The 18,679-nt window shown below is 56.2% G+C and overlaps 1 protein-coding gene across 1 annotated transcript in view; it reads left to right on the plus strand.

The window, feature by feature from the left end:
- RPTOR (regulatory associated protein of MTOR complex 1) overlaps positions 1 to 18,679 on the plus strand; it is a 238,846-nt gene that overhangs the window by 152,428 nt on the left and 67,739 nt on the right. The window contains exon 6 of the mRNA XM_004709106.2: positions 3,396 to 3,571. Within this exon, the coding sequence (XP_004709163.2) occupies positions 3,396 to 3,571 (176 nt within the window). The remainder of the gene's footprint in view (positions 1 to 3,395; positions 3,572 to 18,679) is intronic.

Below are 18,679 nucleotides of genomic sequence, written 5' to 3' on the forward strand. Positions count from 1 at the left end.
CTCAGGCCCAACCCAAGGAGGGGCGCCCTCTGGTCCCTGGGTGATGGCCTCACAAGCAGGCTGTTCTCAGGCAAACGCAAGGAAACACCAGGGGAAGCAGTTAACGGATACTTTGCAGATTCCCGGGCTGCCTCCTTGGGCCCCATCGGCTGGGTGTCTTTAAACAGAGGCTCCTGGTTTGAGGACCCGGCCTGGGCTGTGGTGGGGAGGCTGGGGCTGGGCTGCTTCCTACAGATGGCTTCCGGATGGGCCTTGAGAGGTACCTGGTTTCTTTCATGCCAGTTTTGAATTACGGTGGTTACATTTCAGATAAAGACATTGCCACTTCACTGGTTGTCCCTGGGCTGGGTGAGTGGAGACTGCTGATGGACAGGCCATCCCTCCTTGCGACAGCCCTGTGTCCTGAGACTGGCCCTGGCTGGAAAATCTGCCTCTGAACATGGTTATGTTTCAGGGCCTTGGAGCAGTGCGGCGTGTGAGGCAAGGCCAGCTGTTGGTGCTCGCTCTGGCGAGATGGAAGCAGGAGTGTGGAGGCTGGTGTAGAAAGCCCACCGCAGCCTGCCTCCATCCCCACCTGGCCACCCGGCCCCCACAGGGCACTGGGGTACTGTGTTGGGCTTCCTACCTGACTCAGGCCAGAGGATCCCGGGCAGGATAGTGCCACCAGCCAGCAGAGAAACTCACTTCCTGGGTGTGACTCACTCTGCTGACACAACTCGGACTCAGGCAGCGCAGGGGGAAGATGGAGAGGCAACGTTATCTCCTTCCTTTCCCCTGGATGTGCCTGTTTCCATTCGAGAGTTTAAATTTCATTTATTATTAAGCAGCAGTCAAGAAATCAAACGATACATCGTGCTTGGCAACTCTGCTGCATGAGATGTCTTTACCGTGCTCAAAGGCAGAAATGGCACTTGGAGGATTGCGGTGTACCCGACCCTAACCTTGTATGCACACAGAAACTGGACCACGAGGAAGGAAGACCAAGGAGGAATGGATGGATGCCTTTGTCTTACCGTGTCGGCAACGAATACTGGATACACTGTGGATGGCCAGGGGAAGGAGGGCATCCATCCTTAGCGTGGAGGGTGCTAAGACTTGCCCTCGTGTACGTCAGCCCCGTGGTCAGGGGGACCAGTCCTGGAGAAGGGACAGCTTGGTCAAGTGGAGGGTGGGTGCAAAGAAGAAAGGCTTGTGGATGGATGGCCCAGTGCCTGTCACGGTGGGCTTCACTGTGGTAGTGCTTGTGAGGACAGTGCAGGGCTGGCTGTGAGCAGAACAGAGGCAGGCCCCTGACAACTACGGAGAAGTGGCTGTTCCCCTGTCTGCTGTGCTGGAGCACAATGGCTCGTTCATAAACATCAACACCCTTTGAAACCGTAAAGCAAGGCCTTAGCATAAGATCAGTACTAATTATAACTGTGTTACCACATCCCAAACCAAATGTGCCGCCACCAAATCGACCCTCACTCACAGGAGGACCCAGGGCAGCCCAGAGCCAGCTCCTCGCGTCCCCAAGGCTGTAAATCTCTGGAGCAGGGCGCCTCATCCGTGTCCCAGGAGCAGCCAGTGGATTCCAGCTGCCGACCTTTTGGTTAGCAGCCTGACGGACGCCCTGCTGTGCCGCACAGTACGCATGACACAGCCCCGCATGTCTGCCGAGCAGTGGCAGGTGGCTGCCACCCAGATGGCTCACAGGGCCCTGCACACAGCAGAGCACAGCACTGCCAGCCTGGAGATGGCCTCGCTGTCACTCACCAGCATTTTCAGTCCTAGCGCTGGAGCTGCCGTGCCTGCCACCTTCCTGAGTCTCCTCGCCCTCGCTGCCCCAACCCCGCTCAGTGTTCCCTTCTGGTGGTGGATCCCTCTGATGTGCTCTGTGAGCCCTGTTCATTGCCTGATTTTCAGCTGTTTGTCTCTGGAAGCCTCACTGGGAACTGTCCACCAGGGGTGACTCTACTGGGATCTGAGGCCGTCGCCGCCTGGCCTGGCTGCCAGCCTCACAGCACCCTTCAAGCCATCGTGGGACGACATGCCCACGGCCGGGGTGTGGCGGAGGCAGGGCTCCCTGGAGCTCTCAGGTGTGGGTTCAGGGGCCGAGACGAGCAGGGGCTGTGGAGCAGCACTCGGCCATCATCAGCCCCAACTGGACAGTCCCGCCTGTAGGACCTCTCCTCCTCCACCATGGAACTTGGCGCTTCACTCCCGTGAGTGGCAGAGAGGAGGGGTGAGAGTAGGAAGAAAGACCTGCCCATCTACTTCTGAAAACTAGCCGATGAGAAAGGGCCACAGGAGAAGGAGCCTGCCTTGCTGGCTGCACTGCCCTCAGGGATAGTGGTGGTAAGGAGCGGCACCTCCTTGGTGCCCACCATCACAGAGTGAGTGTCCCCAGGGTAGCCCTTCCCCGTGGCCCTACCCATCCCAGGAATCATTTCAATCAGAAGTCCTCTGCAGGCCAGAGAGGACATGCAGGTGCTCCCTGACCGTGGTGGTGCCTACAGTGGGGCACTGCACTGGTGTGACAGTGTTCTTTGCACATCTCAGCGTATCTGTTCTCTGGAGGCTAGATGCCGCCGCCAGGATTCAGGGCAATACTGCAGGTCAGATGCTGGCCAACGAGCTACAAGACTGAAGTTTAGACCCACCAGCTGCTCCTCTGGTGAAAGCTGAGGCTGCCTGCTCCGTAGAGCCTCAGTCTCAGAGACCCTACATAGGGTCACCCTGAGTCCAAATCCACCCTCAGGGCCTGTGGTGTGGCCCCGAGGGTTGTGTGCTCCCACCTCTTCCCATGCTGCTGCTCTGCATGCATGTTCCCTGGTAGGACCAGGTGCCTCTGAAGAAAGGCCTGGTGATCCCCCGAGAACCCTGCAGCAGCTCTGCTCCATCCATGGGCTCTCCGTGCCCCAGAGTGCTTCCCCGCCCCTGACTTTTGGACAGTGGCTGTTACGGTGACAGGAGGTGCTGCAGGAGCTGGGGCTCGTGGGTTGGTGGTTTTCAACACACCGGCATCCTGTGTGTCCCTCCAGTGGTCTGGTGTGCCTCAGGCTGGCTATACCTCCCTCCATGCAGTTGGCTGGCCCCTCGTCGCTAGCACAGCAGTTCCTCTAGGAACGGCAGGGCAGGGTGTGCACAGGCCCCAGTGAATGGGCACAGAGAACGGGTGCGGTGTGTGTGTGTGGGGGGGGGGGGAGCCACGGGGACACCCACACCAGAGTGCTGGGGTAAGTTCACGTTGTGGTGTTTTATCACGCACTGCTGGCTCCCCTCAATTTAGGGCCGAGTGTGGCTCTTCATGACTGGGTGTGGCCGGCCTCCTTCCTGCAGCCACCTGTGCACCCTGCTCTTAGAGGTGTGAGACCCGGGGGTCACACGCCTCTTCCAAAATATTCTCCTCACAGGTCGCCGCCATTAACCCGAACCACCCGCTAGCCCAGATGCCCTTGCCACCATCAATGAAGAACTGCATCCAGCTGGCCGCCTGTGAAGCCAGCGAGCTGCTGCCCATGATCCCCGACTTGCCCGCCGACCTCTTCACGTCCTGCCTCACCACCCCCATCAAGATTGCCCTGCGCTGGTGAGTCGCCTGCGCGTGTCCCCTCAGCAGGTGGCACCCATGGGGTCTCACTCAGAGCTAGCAGCTAGTTCCACCGTGGTGGTCAGTGTGGGTGCAGTGGGCAGCTTCCATGTCTGCTCATTTGGGGTGGAGCAGAACTCTCCCTTCAACAGCACTGCCGGGGAAAGCCTGGAAGTCTATTTCAAAAAGTGGACACCTGTGGGTGCTGTGAGCCTAGCTCTCTGTGAGATGCAACAGCTGCAATGGCAGCTCCAGACAGAGGGACAGACAGTGAGGCTGATGTCGTTGGGGGATGGGTGGGAGTGGGGGAGCTCTTTCTTCCTGGGCTCTGGGCTCTGGTGCTGCTGGAGCAGAAAAGCCACGGGGGGGTGGAGGGGGGTGGTTCTCTCAGTGTTGGGGCCCACAAGTTGAAAAACAGGTGCCCTTGGCTCTGGAGGAAGGTCCCTTCCCTGCGTCCCTGTGGCTGGCATCCATTGTGTTGCCACGTCCCGGCTCTGTGCTGCTGGCTGGCTGGGTGTTCTCATGTGCTTATGTTTGAGATTCACTCAAGCCCCACCCACTAGCCCACCTCAGCACCAGAGGCAGCCCCAGCCCCCGCCATGGGATTCCCATAGCCCAGGGGTCAGTTCCATGAGGGCCATACTGCCCCCGAGAGCAGGCCCAAACCTGGGGTTTTACTGAGTTGGTGCAGGGGCCAGGCTCCTGCCCCACCCCCAGGACCCGCAGGTGGACAGCTAGACCAGGAGGACTGTGACTAAGGGATGGGCTCGGGGAGGGCTTGCTGCGCAGGCCGGGGTTGTGGGAGGTGGGAGCTGCTGCTTCTGCTCCTGTGGCCAGCTCACGGGAATGCAGACCCTGTGGACGTGTGGCCCCAGGGACTTCACTGTCTATTTTCTGAAGTGGATTTCCAGGATTTTGTGCCTAGTCTGCTTGGGTCTGGAAGACTCGTTCAGCTGGACGCTGGTCTCCCAGGACGCTGGGGGTGGGAGGGCTGGGGACGCTGTACTCTGAGGGGCTGTGGTGAGGTGTGCTGGCCAGGAACTGAAGCCAGGTCTCCCAAGTGAAAGTTGAAGTGTCCATCCCACCACTGAGCCCCACCCCTAGCCTGGCCCTCCTGCTGCAGGAAGGAGGCTGGATTCACCTGCCCCACTCCCCAGACCAACCACTTCCATCAAACCACTCCCCCAAGACCACCCCTCACCCCTCTCCCCCTCAGTTTGCCCTCCTCCGGCTCATCTGGCTGACAGAAATAAGGTGAAGCCCGGGCTCCCTCCACCTTCCTCCTCCTCCCAACTACACAGCGCGCCCCACCACCCGCCCACTGAGTGCAAGCTTTTATAGGCAAGGAGAGGGGGGGAGGCATGTCCCTGAGCTGGGCAGAGCCATGTTGGGCACTGCGGGTGGCACCTGCAGCAGAGGAACAGCTGGGCCTGGCAACCCGAGCAGGAAGGTCCCTGAGGAACCAGCACGGGGGCAGCCAGACGGGACGGAGAGCGGGAATGGGAGCTACGAAACAGGAGGGCTGGAGAGGGAGGCTGGGCGGGGTGGTGGCTGCCTGGGCAGCAGCTGGGTCCTTTCAGGAGGGAGGCTGTAATCACATTGCTCGAAACTAAGCATTCATAGGAGGAGCTGCGGAGCAAATCACACTCATGCAGTACCCTCCGATGGACTCTGAAATCAGTACCTTGCAGCTCCAGGCAGGCCTCACCCGGGAGGGGCATCTCTTACAGTAAAGCACTTTCTGCCCCAGCCGAGGCTCAGAATGAGTGGCCCGTGGGTCGGGAAGAAGGACCCAGCGCTGCGTGCCTCCTTTGTGACGTCCGGGCGGCAGAGCCCGGCTTGTCGGTGGCGAGGGGCAGCATCTGCGGGCTCTTGCCCCGCTCACTTAGGAAGAGAGCTGTTTCCCTTAAAAATGCAGCGTCCGTCCTTGGTGAGGAACCACCTGAGTCTCGCCATCCAAGGAGAGCTGGCTGCCGCTTGTCTGTCCGTCCGTCCGTAAGGCGTGGCTGGCGATCTGCTGAATGGTGGTTTCCTACTTGGGCCTCTTGTGTAACCCTGTCGTCAGGTGCCGGCACCCTGATGTGCACAGAAGGGAGCACCGTCTGGCCCTGGGCCGTCTCACGGTTCCTGTTGTGACTGAGCCCATTGTTGTAGCCACCTGCCAGCCCGTCTCGTCCAGGTTCTTCCTCCTTTTGCTGCTCCTCTGTTTTAACAAGCTTGACGTCGTCTTTTCCGTGGGCCACTCTACTCTGACAACGTGTCGAAAGTACGTGAGACAAAGTCTTGCCATCCTTGCCTCTAAGGAGCATCCAAGACAGATAGCCCCATGTTTTTGCCCGCCCCATAATTCAAATGCGTGGGTTTGTCTTCAGCCTTCCCCGCTCCCTTCCCAACTCTGGCGTGCAGGTGAGGGGATTGCAAAGACCGTGGCTTGGGTCAGCTGCACCTGAGTCCTCAGAGCCCCGTCCTTGCTTCAGTACTCTAGAGAGTCCGGGCAGCAGAGTGACCCCTTGATGACGGTCACACTGCCACGGAGCTCTCCGACCAGGCCGGGGCTCACAGAGTCTGCTTCACACTAACAAAGCACATGCCTGTGCAGAGCCAGGGCGGAGGCTCCCTCCTGCACACTGCTGTCCTTGGGGTACCACCAGGAGACAGCAAAGTTGATGGACCCCACAGCAACTGAAGCAGACTGTCAGAAGCCCTGCTCCCCACTGGGGAGGGAGCAGGTGAGGATAGTGGGCCTCTGTCTAGGAGCCGGCCCTCCCCTGCCCTGTGCTGCTATGGGAAGAGAGGGAGGCAAGTGGGCAGCAGCACCACCTCTGTCTGGGGTACCACACCAGGCAGATTGGGATCTGAGGGAGGCCCACAGGTGTGCTCAGAGCAATAGCAGAGCCCCTAGGGAGGCAGCTAAGACAAAGACTAGCTGTACAATAAAGGATTCCAGAGCTGGGCTAAACAGCGGCCTTCTGGTACTGCCTGGGACCCACAGAGCTGGAAGCAACGTGAGGACTTCTCACCGAAGGGGAGGGAGGAAGAGGGGGAGAGAAGAGCGGGGTGAAGAGGGGAGAATGGCAAGTGTGAGCCCTCCAGCCCTGAGAGTCGTGAGGACGGACGGCACGTGTCCCACCAGGAAGGGGTTGGTCTTCCTCTCCCTAAAAGGAAACGGTGGAGAAGAAAAGGTTCATAAGTTGGCAGAAGTAAGCTGAAGTTGCGCTGACCGGACGGTGACTCGTGTTGGGTGCGGCAGTTTCTTCCCGTGGGACTCAGATGGAAACAAAGCGTGCAGGAGGTTGGCGTGTCAGGATGTGCAGAGCACTGCAGTGGCAATCCTAGTACGGTGGCAAAGGAGATGGCATGAAGTGTCAAGCCGAGTGGGCGCTGTGGAGGCACTGGCTCCATCCCACCTGGCAGCCTGGCCCCGAAAGGACAGAGACAGCAGTGATGCTGGGAGACACCGAGCCCCCAGCAGATGAGAGCGAGAATGGGAGAGGATAAATGAGCGAGCTCATGAGACTGCCCGCCAGCAGGATGGTGGGGTCATTCTCCCCAGGCAGAGAGGAGCTGCGCATAGGCCGGCAGTGTGAACTGCCGACCTTGCCACTGCTCCTGCTGTCCAGTGGGGCTCCATAGTGAAGCTTTCAGGGTGGCTGAGGGAGGTGGAGTGTGGAGGGCCGGGCCTGGGGCAGAGGGTGAGCTCACCAAGACTGACTCTTGCATGGGGAAGGAAAAGGGGGCACGGCTACTGTCCTGTGAAGTGCTGATCCCCCGGAAAGAAGTCCAGCAGCTGGAAGTCGTACTCTTCCCGGAGAAGCCTTGTATGACAGAAGCCAGACCCAACCACAGATCGTCTGACACACGTCTTCCAGCCCCAGTTTAGGATTTAATGCAGTTAGTCAGGGAACAGATTGAAAAATACAAGAACAGCCAAGTGTTCCGCTCGCAGAGCCAGGGGCAACAGCAGCAACCAAAAGGCTGTGAGAGAAGGAAACACGATGGGGGCCGCCCTTCCTGCTCGTGGGGCGGGGTGCCCATGTGTTTCTCCAGCGTCTCCCCACATGTCAACCCCGCCCCATACACACACCCAGCCAGCTTGAACTGTACTCTCGTCTCCACTCCCCCTCCAAAAGCCCGCCCACCCCACGCTCTTCCTGTGCCCGTGCCCACCCCACCTCACCCCACGATTCACCCTGCCCCTGCCAGGGTCTGGTCTGGTCTGTCGCACAGGCGTCTGTCCACCCTGCTGCAGGAAGGTGGTTCGTTACTGGTCCAGCAACTTCCCCTCGTAAATATGAGAGGGCCTCAGAGAGTGGGAAATGGGCGAAAAGATGATAGGATTTTCACACAAACTTTTTGAAGCCCCTCGGATTTGGTTTAAATCATCGTAAATTGTGGTGATCATAATGAGCACCATGTCTGCCAGGAGCTGCTCTGACTGCCAAGCTAATGAGCTCCTCTAGGTCTCCACCAGGCTGGGAGTTGGGGTCCATCACTAATCCTCCACCAAGCTTCACCAGCCCCCCACCAAACTGGAAACCGGGGACTTGCTCACTACCAGCCGGGGGCGCAGCCTATCCCACTGTCACTAACACTGCAGCAAGCTGTGAACGTGGACGCCGCTCGCTCTGTTGTAGGAGGAGAGATTGAACTTGTATGGGAACTGCTTAGGCGCCCTGATGATGCCATGGTGAAAGCACAGGGCTGCTTCCTGAGTGGTCAGTAGTTCGAGGCCACAAGCTGCTCCCTTAATGCCGGATCCCAGGACACCCTGTGGGCAGGCCTCCTGAGCTCTACAGGGTCGATGTGGTCCACGGCAGGGCTGGGTCACACCTGGTACTCTGGTACTCGGAGATCACCGCTCGATGGCTGTGATCTCGCGCTTTCCCAGCACCGCTTTCCTTGCTCCCTGGTGTCCTTCTCCACCATGCCGGCGTGGTGGGGCCAAGGTGAACGTGCGTTCACCCCGAGGCCTGGCTTACGGGGGATGCTGTCTCTGAGCGCTCCACAAGCACCATTCCTCTCCCTGGCACTGCTGCAGGATGGGAAGTGTGAGCGCAGGACTGTCACACACAGACTGCGTCACCCAGCTGCGTGCGGGCCCTCCCTCAGGAGCCATCGGGCAGCTGTGTGGCATGTCTGCGGTGCAGGACCATCATAGAGTCAACACTGCACCGTTGGCAGCGCTGTTATTTCTTAGAAGCATGCAGAAACCCTTGCCAAGGCCCACTGAGAGACAGGGCACTGCTCTGTGGGATTACTAACGGTCAGAAACAACCTGATTTTTCCGTAGGAATTGTGGCAAAAGTGTGAGCAACAGCTAAATTACTGAACTAGACAAACTGAAAAAAGAAGGAGAAACCCTCATTGCCATCTAGTCTGTCCTCACAGCGACCCTAATGGACAGAGTGGAACCGCCCCTTGGGTCCCCGAGGCTGCACATCTTCATGGGAGCACACAGCACATACCTCTCCTGTGGGGAAGCTAGTGGCCAGACCACTAGCCTCGTGGGTCGCAGCTCAGTGCTAACCCACTACACCACCAGGGCTCCTGAACTACAGAGATGTCAATAATGACGTGTTTCAAAATAAAAATGTTGTTTAAAGATCTAATTGGAAAAATCATAGTTTATGATTTAAGCAGGTTTTTTTTAGATTCTTGGCTTTGTTTTTAAAATAAGATTTGTTTTAAATATAGCTTTTATTATCCTTTTGCTGTATCCTCAGCCCCTCTCAAAGAATCCAAATACCTTAAGTTGAGTCCGCGGGGTGGGGGGGATGGAGAGGGATATAACTACTTTATTTGATCCATCTAAAGCTTTCTCTTTAAGACAGGAAAAAGAAAAGCACATTAAACCCAAAGTGAAAGAAAGAAACCATTCATATAGGAGCAGAAATAAACAAAATAGGAAATAGACCAACAAAGTTAGAAAGTCGGTGAAACTAGGTGCTAGTTTTTGAAAGTTGAGTAACATGTTGAAGCGCTAGCTAGAATGATTATGAGAAACCAGGAGAAGGTGCCAGTCACCAGGAGCACCTCTGCAGCTCCTACAGATGAAAGGGCAAGTCAGTGAAGTGAACATCTTAGGTGACACGACTGAATTCCATGACAGACGCAAATGACCAAAACTGACCGAAGAGCGGGATGACAAAGAAGCTGACTCCCTGACCGGGCGCCTCACAGGGAACTGCCCTGTCCAGGCGTCTGTACCCGTGTTGTCTGAGGAGAGCCTTTGCAGAGCAATACGCTGATACACAAACTTTCTGAAAATAGAGGAGCAGGAAACATTCTTTACCTCTTTCTACAAATTTAGCAATATTGAAAATTAAAATCAGACAAGAATACTGCAAGAGAAACAACAACACGAGCCCTGCAAGCCATCTCCTTCATGAACAGACGCTTAACCAAGAATTTATCAGATGAAACCCAACAACACATTGACGCGTCGTCGAGCGAAGTTTTCCTCAGAAAGCCAAGGTTTGCTTACAACTTGAAAACATAAGCACAATTTGTTTTAACAGAATAAAGGAGAAACTGCAGTCTATTGTCTCCATAAATACAAAAAAGCACTTGACAGATTGCACACACATTGACCACAACCTCATTCGGCAAATTAGCAGTACAAGGGAGCGTTCTCAGCTCCTGGAACTGCATCTGTAGTCTAAGCTGACAGCATGGTAACCCGGTGGCTGCAGCAGTGCTCACGCACAAGAGCAGTGTGAGGCTAGCGTTCCCTTCTGTTGTGCACGGCCGCCCGGAGGGGCACAGGCTGGCTGGCTCCCTCAGCTGCCGCGTGATGCTGATGGTGGACTGCTGAGAATTTTCCCAGCAGATTTGAACCAGGCAAGGCTGTCCAGTCTGCCCATTCCCATTAGTGCTGTGCTGGCAATGGCGGTGAGCACAGTCAGGCTATGTGAAAATACAGGCATGCAGGTCGCCAAAGAAGACAGCCCCAAAGTCAGACTCCTCTGACCCCGGTCGATGCCGACACTCAAGGCCCCTCCCCGGGACAGGGTGGAAGTGCCCTTGGCGGTGTCCAAGACTGGGACTCTACGGGCGCAGAAACCCTCGTTTCACCCTGCACAGCACAGTGGTTTCTAACTGCCAACCTTGTCATTAGCAGCCCAATGCAGAGCCACTGCCCCAGGCAGCGCAGCTGTGGGTGGACACAGTCTCTGTAGAAAGGACTTTGGTACCACTCGTTGGGTTTGGAAAAGTTTCCAGTGGGCCCAAGTGCCCTAACCCCTTTCCATTTGCTGCATTTCTGTGTACTTGTAACAAACATGAAAATGAAAAAGCAAGAATAAGTATTTACTGTGGCAGCCAGCCCCTGGAGTAGTTGGTGAAAAGCTCCAGAATGCTCTGCTGGGCACAGAGGCTGCAGACCCGGGAGAGCGGAGCCCTGTGCTGCGCACAAATGAGCAGATGCCGGCAGTCGGGGGAGAAGTCACTTCTGTCCTGTTTGATCCAGTTTCACTATCGTCCACAAGCCTGTCACAACCTCCTTTTAAAGAAAGTTGACAAGTTGATTTTAGAATTTACCTTAAAATAGGAAGGTTTCAGAATAGCTGCAAGAATTTTGCAAAAGAGTCCATCCTGTTCATTCCAAGACTTAGTGCACAGCTGTAAGAACCGAGAGCAGTATGGTTTGGGCAGAATTGACACAGGTCAGGGAACAGTCTAGAAATAAATACTTGCACGCGTCTGTCACCAGCTGTTTGGGACAAAGGCGCCAAGGTAATTCATGGGGGAAAGTATCTTTCCGACAATTTGTGCTTGGTCTCTGTTACAGACCAGAGGAAACGTCACCTCAGCTCTCATCTTACACCCCACAGAATGAAAGAATAACTTCTGTGTTACTGGCTTGTCAACGGTCAAACTAGGAACATTCTAGAAGAGAACAGAAAATCATCATTTTGAGAGAGGTAAAGATTTCTTAGACCCGCCACAAAAGTGCAAAGCATAAAAAAAAGAAATGTGTGATTTCCTGACGATTAAAAATGTTTGCTTTTTAACAGACACTTAAAATAAACAATGGAGAGAATGAGCCCCGGCCAAGGAAGCCCTGTATCCAGGACGCACAAGGGCCCTTCCTAGAAGGGTGGCCTGGTGTTCAATGTACCCGGTAACGATAAAAATTTAGCAAATCATTATGACAAGACTCCAAAAGCCCACCGGCACCGAGTTGACCCCACACCAGCGCCCTGTGCCACGGCATGAGCCGCCCTGGAGCTCCACGCCTGCCGACCTGGACCGAAGCAGCCCTCCTCAGCTTTGTCCCAGAGAGCCTCCGGTGGGTTTGGACTGCCGTTTGGTAGCAGACCATGCCACACCAGCACCACCAGGGCTCAAATAGTGGCCAGTTCAGCCATTTGAAAATAGGCTTCTACCTTTAAGAAGAAGTATTTTTTATAGTGAGCTTTTCTTAAAGGGGGAGTGGCCTTTTGGTTTCAGACTCCTGTTGAGGTCAGTGGCTTCCTGTGGGCTCTCCTGGCCATGTCCACCAACGGAGAGGACCCCTGAGGGAGCCACCTCAGACAGGTGTGCAGCAGGCACCTTGAGGAGGCCACTCAGTATGTAATGCCTGGGGGTGGCAGGAGGGCCTGTGTATCCCAAGGGTGTGTGTGAACGGCGGCTAGGTATCTGCCGCAGAGGAGGAGGTTCTGGTCGTTTGGAGGTGGGGATGTACAGGGACCAGCAGCTGGATGGATAGCCTCCCTCCTAAAACAGTCAGATACAGAGGAGCTGGTGGAGCCTAGGCAACAATGCCCCTGCCGGTGACTGGGGGGAGTGGTGGTATCAGAATAGATGGTGACAGAATGCTTAAAGGCCGCCATCCCCACTGCCAAGCTTGGGGACAAGCAATGCCCATGCTCCTTACTGCCCTGGGTGTTAGCGCATCCCTGGATTTGTCATCAGAGCTACACTGTGACCATAGACCCTCTGCTACCAGCCCAGCGCTGCCGGCTGAGCTGCCCAAGGCCTCTCACCAGGGCTGGCATCTGGGCAGCGTGTCCTGTGGGGGTGTGAGGATGCAGGCATTCCTCCCTGGACTTTGGTCCAGGTCTGAACCCGGCTGTGCAGCCTGCTCTGGCCTGACATGGCCTGCCCATACCTCTGTGCACCAGCCAAAGCTGGGCCATGGCCCCGGGACATGCTCACACACAGCCATCCTGCGGGCGGCACCCTGCCACTGGCAAGGCTGGTGGGCTTTCCTGGGCTTGGTGCTACTGGTGGTGGAGCACTCCTTCAGCTGCTGGGCTTCACCCAGTCCCCCAGCCCAGCCAGGGGACTCCCGCCCCACCAGCCAGCACTGCCTAAGGCTTTCTCCTTATCTAGGCCAGTGAGGGGTGAGGGGGCAGACCCCAGCTCTAACTGCGTCCTACCCCTGGGAAGCAATGCCCCCTTGTGCTGCTTGTTGTTCTGAGGGGCCCCCGAGTCAGCTCCAACCCTTAGTGACCCATGTGCATCAGAAAACCCACCTGGGCCTGTGCCCAGCACTGCACCCACAGGTCAGGCCATCGTGTCGTGGGCCCTGCTCTTTGTTTCTGCCCCTCTACTTTCTCTAACCGCGATGCCATTCCCTAGGGACTGGTCTCCTGACAGAATCTCCAAAATATGTAAGACAAAGTCCCAAGTCCTTGCCTCTAAGGAGCATTCTGGCTGTACTTGTTCTGAGACAGGCCTTGCTTCTCTGCACCCGCGGTATTGGCAGCACTGTCGGTCGAGCCCCCCAGATCTTTGTGTTTATAGGGCTTTCTCCGATGGCTCTCTGGGACTCCTTGGGTATAGTGTTTCCGGGGTCAACACTCTGGAAGCAGACGCTGAGTCTGTGTGTGGGTGTGACCCGGTCCTTTTTTTTTTTTAATCATTTTATTGGGGGCTCATACAACTCTTATCACAATACGTACATCCATTGTGTCAAGCACATTTGTACATTTGTTGCCCTCATCATTCTTAAGACATTTGCTTTCTACTTGAACCCTTGGTATCAGCTCCTCAATTTTTCCCCTTGCTCCCCCTCCCTCATGAACCCTTGATAAATTATTATTTTGTCATATCTTACACTGACATCTCTCTTCACCCACTTTTCTGTTGTCTATCCCCCAGGAAGGAGGTTATAAAGATCCTTGTAATCCGTTCCGTGACCCTGTCCTCTTGCGCATGCTCCTTGACGTCAGACTGCCACCCAGCCCAGACCCTGCCCCCTGCCACCCCGTGGCCCCTTGGAAAACCCCGTGTCCACAGAGTTCTCATATGGGATTAGCTCCCCGACAGACAGACGTTGTTCCCAGGACAGACACCTTAGAGAAAGATGGCCTGAGAACTCTGGAGCCCGCTGGAGAAGTGAAGGGGCGGCTGAGGCCAGCCTGGGGAGGGACATGACAGCTGGCTGGGCAGCACCCTTACTGCTGGTGTGCTGGAGGTTAGGGGCCGCCAGGCAGGCCTGGCTGTCCCTTTCAGTATGGCCCAGACACCAGGAACAGTTCTGAATCGGCATCTACATCAGTTTCCCTTTGTTTCTCAATCTGTCGGTAAGGGTTTGACGGCTCTGGTGTTATCGCACAGGCAGGACTGGGACGGCCGGGAAGCCAGGCGACAATGTGGCAGTTTAGTTCCATCAGCTCGACAGTCTTGGACACCCCGGGGGCCAGGTCTCTGCGTTGTGGGGGGTCGCTGGGAGCTTGGAGAATGGTATGGCAGTGGGTGGGTTTGGTTTTGCTAGTAAGCATGCATGTAGACAGTGCCTACTGGCCTGGCCGTGAGGGCTGACTCCACTCCCTGCAGTCTCCCCAGGCACCTGGCTGCTCTCCGCAGGCGTGTAGCTGCACCCTCGCTCCCAAGGAGACCTTGCTTCCCCTCCGGAAGAGCTAGTTGTGTGGCCCTGACAGCACCCGTGCCACCTGGCCCAGAGGACAGCATGCGCCTGCCCCTCCCCCACATGCATCCGCTCACTAGGCGTCTCTGGACGGCGCGTTCTGTGTGTGAGTTCATCTGGACTCATCACCCTAACTTGAGAATCACACGCAGCATGCGCTTTCCTGGCCTGTGGTGGCGAGGCGGCCTCTCCTGCTGCTCATCTGCGCAAGAGCGATTAGAGCTCTATTTTTAAAGGCAGGTGAAAATGGTTGTCGGATCTGCTTCCTTCCACGGGAGCCTGCAGAAAGCCAAGCCCAGAGAGCAGGGCCTCTGTGTGCTCGCTCCCGGGGGAGGTGCCCACCCAAGAGGGAAAGTGGCAACAGGAACACCGCCAGGCAGGGCCCCTCAGATGTCCCCTCTGCCATGCCCTGCGTGTGCCTCCGACTGCTGGCAGCATTCACTGGGATGCTGCTGCGGCTGTGAGGTGCCGACCAGGGGGCTCGGAGCACGGCAGAAGGGAAGCCTGCCGGGTCCTGCGCCGGCCTCACCACTGTCCCTGTGCCCAAGCCCATCGTCGCAGCCACAACCTCAGGCCATCTTGTCAGGCCCTTGCTGGTTTTCGCTGACCCGCGGCTGACCACGTGTCTGCAGCATGTGAGGTGCAGTCTCGCTGTCCTTGCCGCCAACGGTTTGTCAGTTCTGGCAGCCCTGCAGTTAGATGGCCACACTGGTGGGGCTTCAGAGAAAGGCCCAAACCACTGGCTGGAGATGGCTGGTGCGGCTCAGGAGGATGGTGGCTGTCTTGCCCTTAGTGCAGCCCCATTGGTTGGTGGTCTTGCGGCAGCTCCTGATGTAGCTGGGTGCCAGATCTCCGGTCCAGGGACTTGTGTGTTCCCTCCGCCGTCTTTTGATGCTTTCTGCATCTGCCGTTCCATGTTTTGCCCGGACAAGCTTTCATTATTCAGCTGGAAGATTTAATTTTTTCTTGGATTCTTTCAGCTTGCGAAAGGCGGAGCGTGCTTTCTCACTCGGGCCTTTGCACATCTCATTAGAGCCCCTCCTCCGTCCTCTCGAGTGGCTTCTGAAACGTCTTCCCCAGCTCCTCCGCGCCACCATTTCTTCCCGTTGGCTCGAGCTTCTCCGTGTTCCAGAGCACGCTGTCCTGACACCTTTCCATCTTGTCTGTCTTCCCAGTGACCGTTGCTTTCTTCAGGTTGGTGATGTCCTTGGCGACATTGGCCCCACCTTGCCTGGGCTTCGCTGTGAGACCTGCTCCTGGGATGGTCTCTGAACTCAGACTGTGGACTTGTTCTCATCTTCTCCTGCTTCCCGTTAAACTTTCGCAGAGAAAGTAATGGGCCCCTGCTTGTTCTGACTGGTGATCGAGAGCCTCTCCATCTTCTCTTTCTACAGATGCCGTCAGTTGGATTCTTAAGTATTCCATCCGGCGAGGTCTTTGTTATAATGGTGGTAGGGCCGGTGTTGGCGGCACGGGTGGGGCCCCTGCGCAGAGTTGCAACTGCAGGAGGGGAGCCTGCAGGCCTTCTCCTTTGGCTCTGGGCCACCAGTCTCGTGGTGACTTAAGCTCCCTGCAGCAGCGTCAGCTCTGATGGCCAGCGGGAGCTGCAGAGTGACGCCAGCGTGTGGGCCATGGCTCACGTGTGGTGCTGCCCTCACGTCCCAGGCAGTTTCCTGCCTGATTCACGTTAATCTAGTGCCTGAGGATATGCAGCTGGCTGGGCGCCAGGGCTCTGAGGACATCTGGCCCCGGCAGACCCCGAATTCATAGGTGCCGTGTAACGTGTAACGAGGGAGACCCCTGCCCTTGGCGTGAAGCCCATGCTGCGCCCTGCTTATCTGTCCTCAGCCGTGGTGGGTGTGGCTTTCTCTGCTCCACAAACCCATGCCTTAGCTGCTCCAGCCACCCCAGGGAGCACCCTGTTGGGTAGTCGTCGTACCCCTCAGGGTCCAGGACGGCTCGTGTTTGCGAGGACCCACACCCCCACGTGTCCCCTGACCTGGGCCTGCCCACAGGCCAGCCTCTCCTGTCATTGCTTCCTTATACACAGTTTCACTTTTGAATTTTTTCTGTTCTGAAGAAAACACGGACACCAGTTAGGCGCCCCATCCCCACCTGGGTGACTGTTCTTCATGCCAGGGTCTCACTCTGGGTCTGGTCTCACTGAGCCGGAGACGCGCTACTCCCACAACGACCAACACACCTCCCTCCCTCCCTCCCTCCCTTCCTTCCTTCCTTCCTTCCTTCCTTCCTTCCTTCCTTCCTTCCTTCCTTCCTGTTGAAATACACAATCTCTTATTTCAAGATGGCAATTAGAAATTATTCTAACAGTACAGCAGCAAAAATATAATTCTGCTAAAGGGCAAACCAGGAATCTTTAATTAGGTTATTCTCATACGGACAAGTATGATTCTAAAATAAATACTTCTGAGCAGTTGCTGTCCGTGTTTCAGGTTTAATTTGAACACACGTGTCTTCAGTTGCAGGGAGTCTGTATAGTCCACCCATTTTCCTGAAGGAGTTCTTCAGGAGTCAGCTTGCCCTACAGGAGTGGAAGTCTCCAGCCAGTCCAGAGGGCCAGTGGAAAGACAAGGCCCATCCCGTGGGTCCATGCACTCTGCACAGCACCTGAAGAAGGGGCCTTCTGCAGCAGCGGGGTGTCCTTCAGCCTGGGCCCGCTGTCTGCTTTAGAACTGACCGCATCCCAAGAGTTTAAGAATGTGGGCATCTTACCACTTTCAAGTGAATTTGAGTGGCCTGCTCTTTGTGCAGACTGGACTCCCTGGAATGACCTGGTTCATGACCTAAGCACTAGTAATTTAGTCACCAGGAAATCAAGCCTGCAGTAGAGAAAACCTATCCTCAAAACAGAGAACTCAACGTAGATCATCATCATCATCGTAAACATAAAACCTCAAAAGGATGTTTCTCATCAAGCAACACCAACAAGAGGAGACGGCACTCTTGTACGCTGATACGGGGAACAGACCGCGCCCCAGCAGTCACTGCCCCCCCAACACAGCCTGTGCTACCACTCACGACTCGGTCATGTGGGTGGGCGTCCTTGTGCCTCCCTGCTCTCCAGGCTGTGCCATTCATATGCACTAGTTGCTGCAAAGCGCACAGGGACAAATGGTGCCTCTAGCTTTTCTTATAAGTTTGGGTCCCTGAGCTTCATCGCATGAAGAAAGAGATGTCTGTGTTGGATGACATAGTCATTGGTTGAAGAATCTTTCTGAGATGGAAGCATCTTCCACGAGCTAAGCTCCCACGGGTGGGCTTCTTCTGTAACGGACATTCCAAGGATCAAAGCCACAGACCACGCCTGTGGTTGCTGTGAGAGGATTCGTGCTCAAGGGGCCCCAGGTGCTGCAGAGCAGAGCTGCCCGTGGGATTTTCGTGGCTGTGATTGCCAGGCCTTCATTACGTGGTACTGCAAGGCAGTCTTACCTTGCAGCCTGTGGGTTACTGGTGAAGTGTGTGCTGTGTGTGCCCCGAGGGATCTGAGGAAAAGGCCCCTTCCTGGGAGCCACACAGGCCTTCACTCTGGACAGATTATCACCATCTCCCCCGAGCCAGCACCACAGCGCCCTGCAGAGCTGCATGCCGGTGAGAGCACGTTGCTGTGGCAGAGCATGCTCTGACACGTGGGCACAGTGTGGTAGCACACAACAGAACGTGTTTGCTCCATGTAGTGTGTTAGTGTGTCAGCATGGCAGTGTACCATGGCAGAGCATGTCAGCGCCCCACAATGAGGTTGGCAGTGCCTGCCTCCCTGTGGATGTATTTGTCGTTGTGCCAGCTGTGTCAGGTTCCTGTGTGTGGCAGGTGTGCAGGAGAAGTCACCTGGGCAGGAGGCACCATGAGGGGCCACCCACCCGTGTGCCTGGTGCTGATCGGTGGCTCGCCTTGAAGGGTGGCAGCGGTTTCAGTTTCCGACCGTCTCTGCTGCCTCCGCCCCACTCAGACCCAGGGTGCAAGGCATGCTTGGGAAGTGTCTATCAGGTGATGAACGCGTGGGTTTCACGTGGGGACTTGTGTTTGTTTCTTAAGCCTGCTTTATTAAACCTGCTGGATTAGATACAGTGACACGCATTGGAGGGGTGTGCTTGTTTTCCCTCTAATCTGGTCACTCGCCGTGTGTTGAGAAGGACATGCAGGTGAACACGTCAGCGGCACCTTCATCAGTGTAGACTCCTGCCTGGCTGTCCCGTGCCAGCCTGTAGGACATC

The sequence above is a fragment of the Echinops telfairi genome, unplaced genomic scaffold (assembly GCF_000313985.2).
Source record: "Echinops telfairi isolate 266 unplaced genomic scaffold, ASM31398v2 ScPeMD7_7458;HRSCAF=8496, whole genome shotgun sequence".
Taxonomy (NCBI): Eukaryota; Metazoa; Chordata; class Mammalia; order Afrosoricida; family Tenrecidae; genus Echinops; species Echinops telfairi.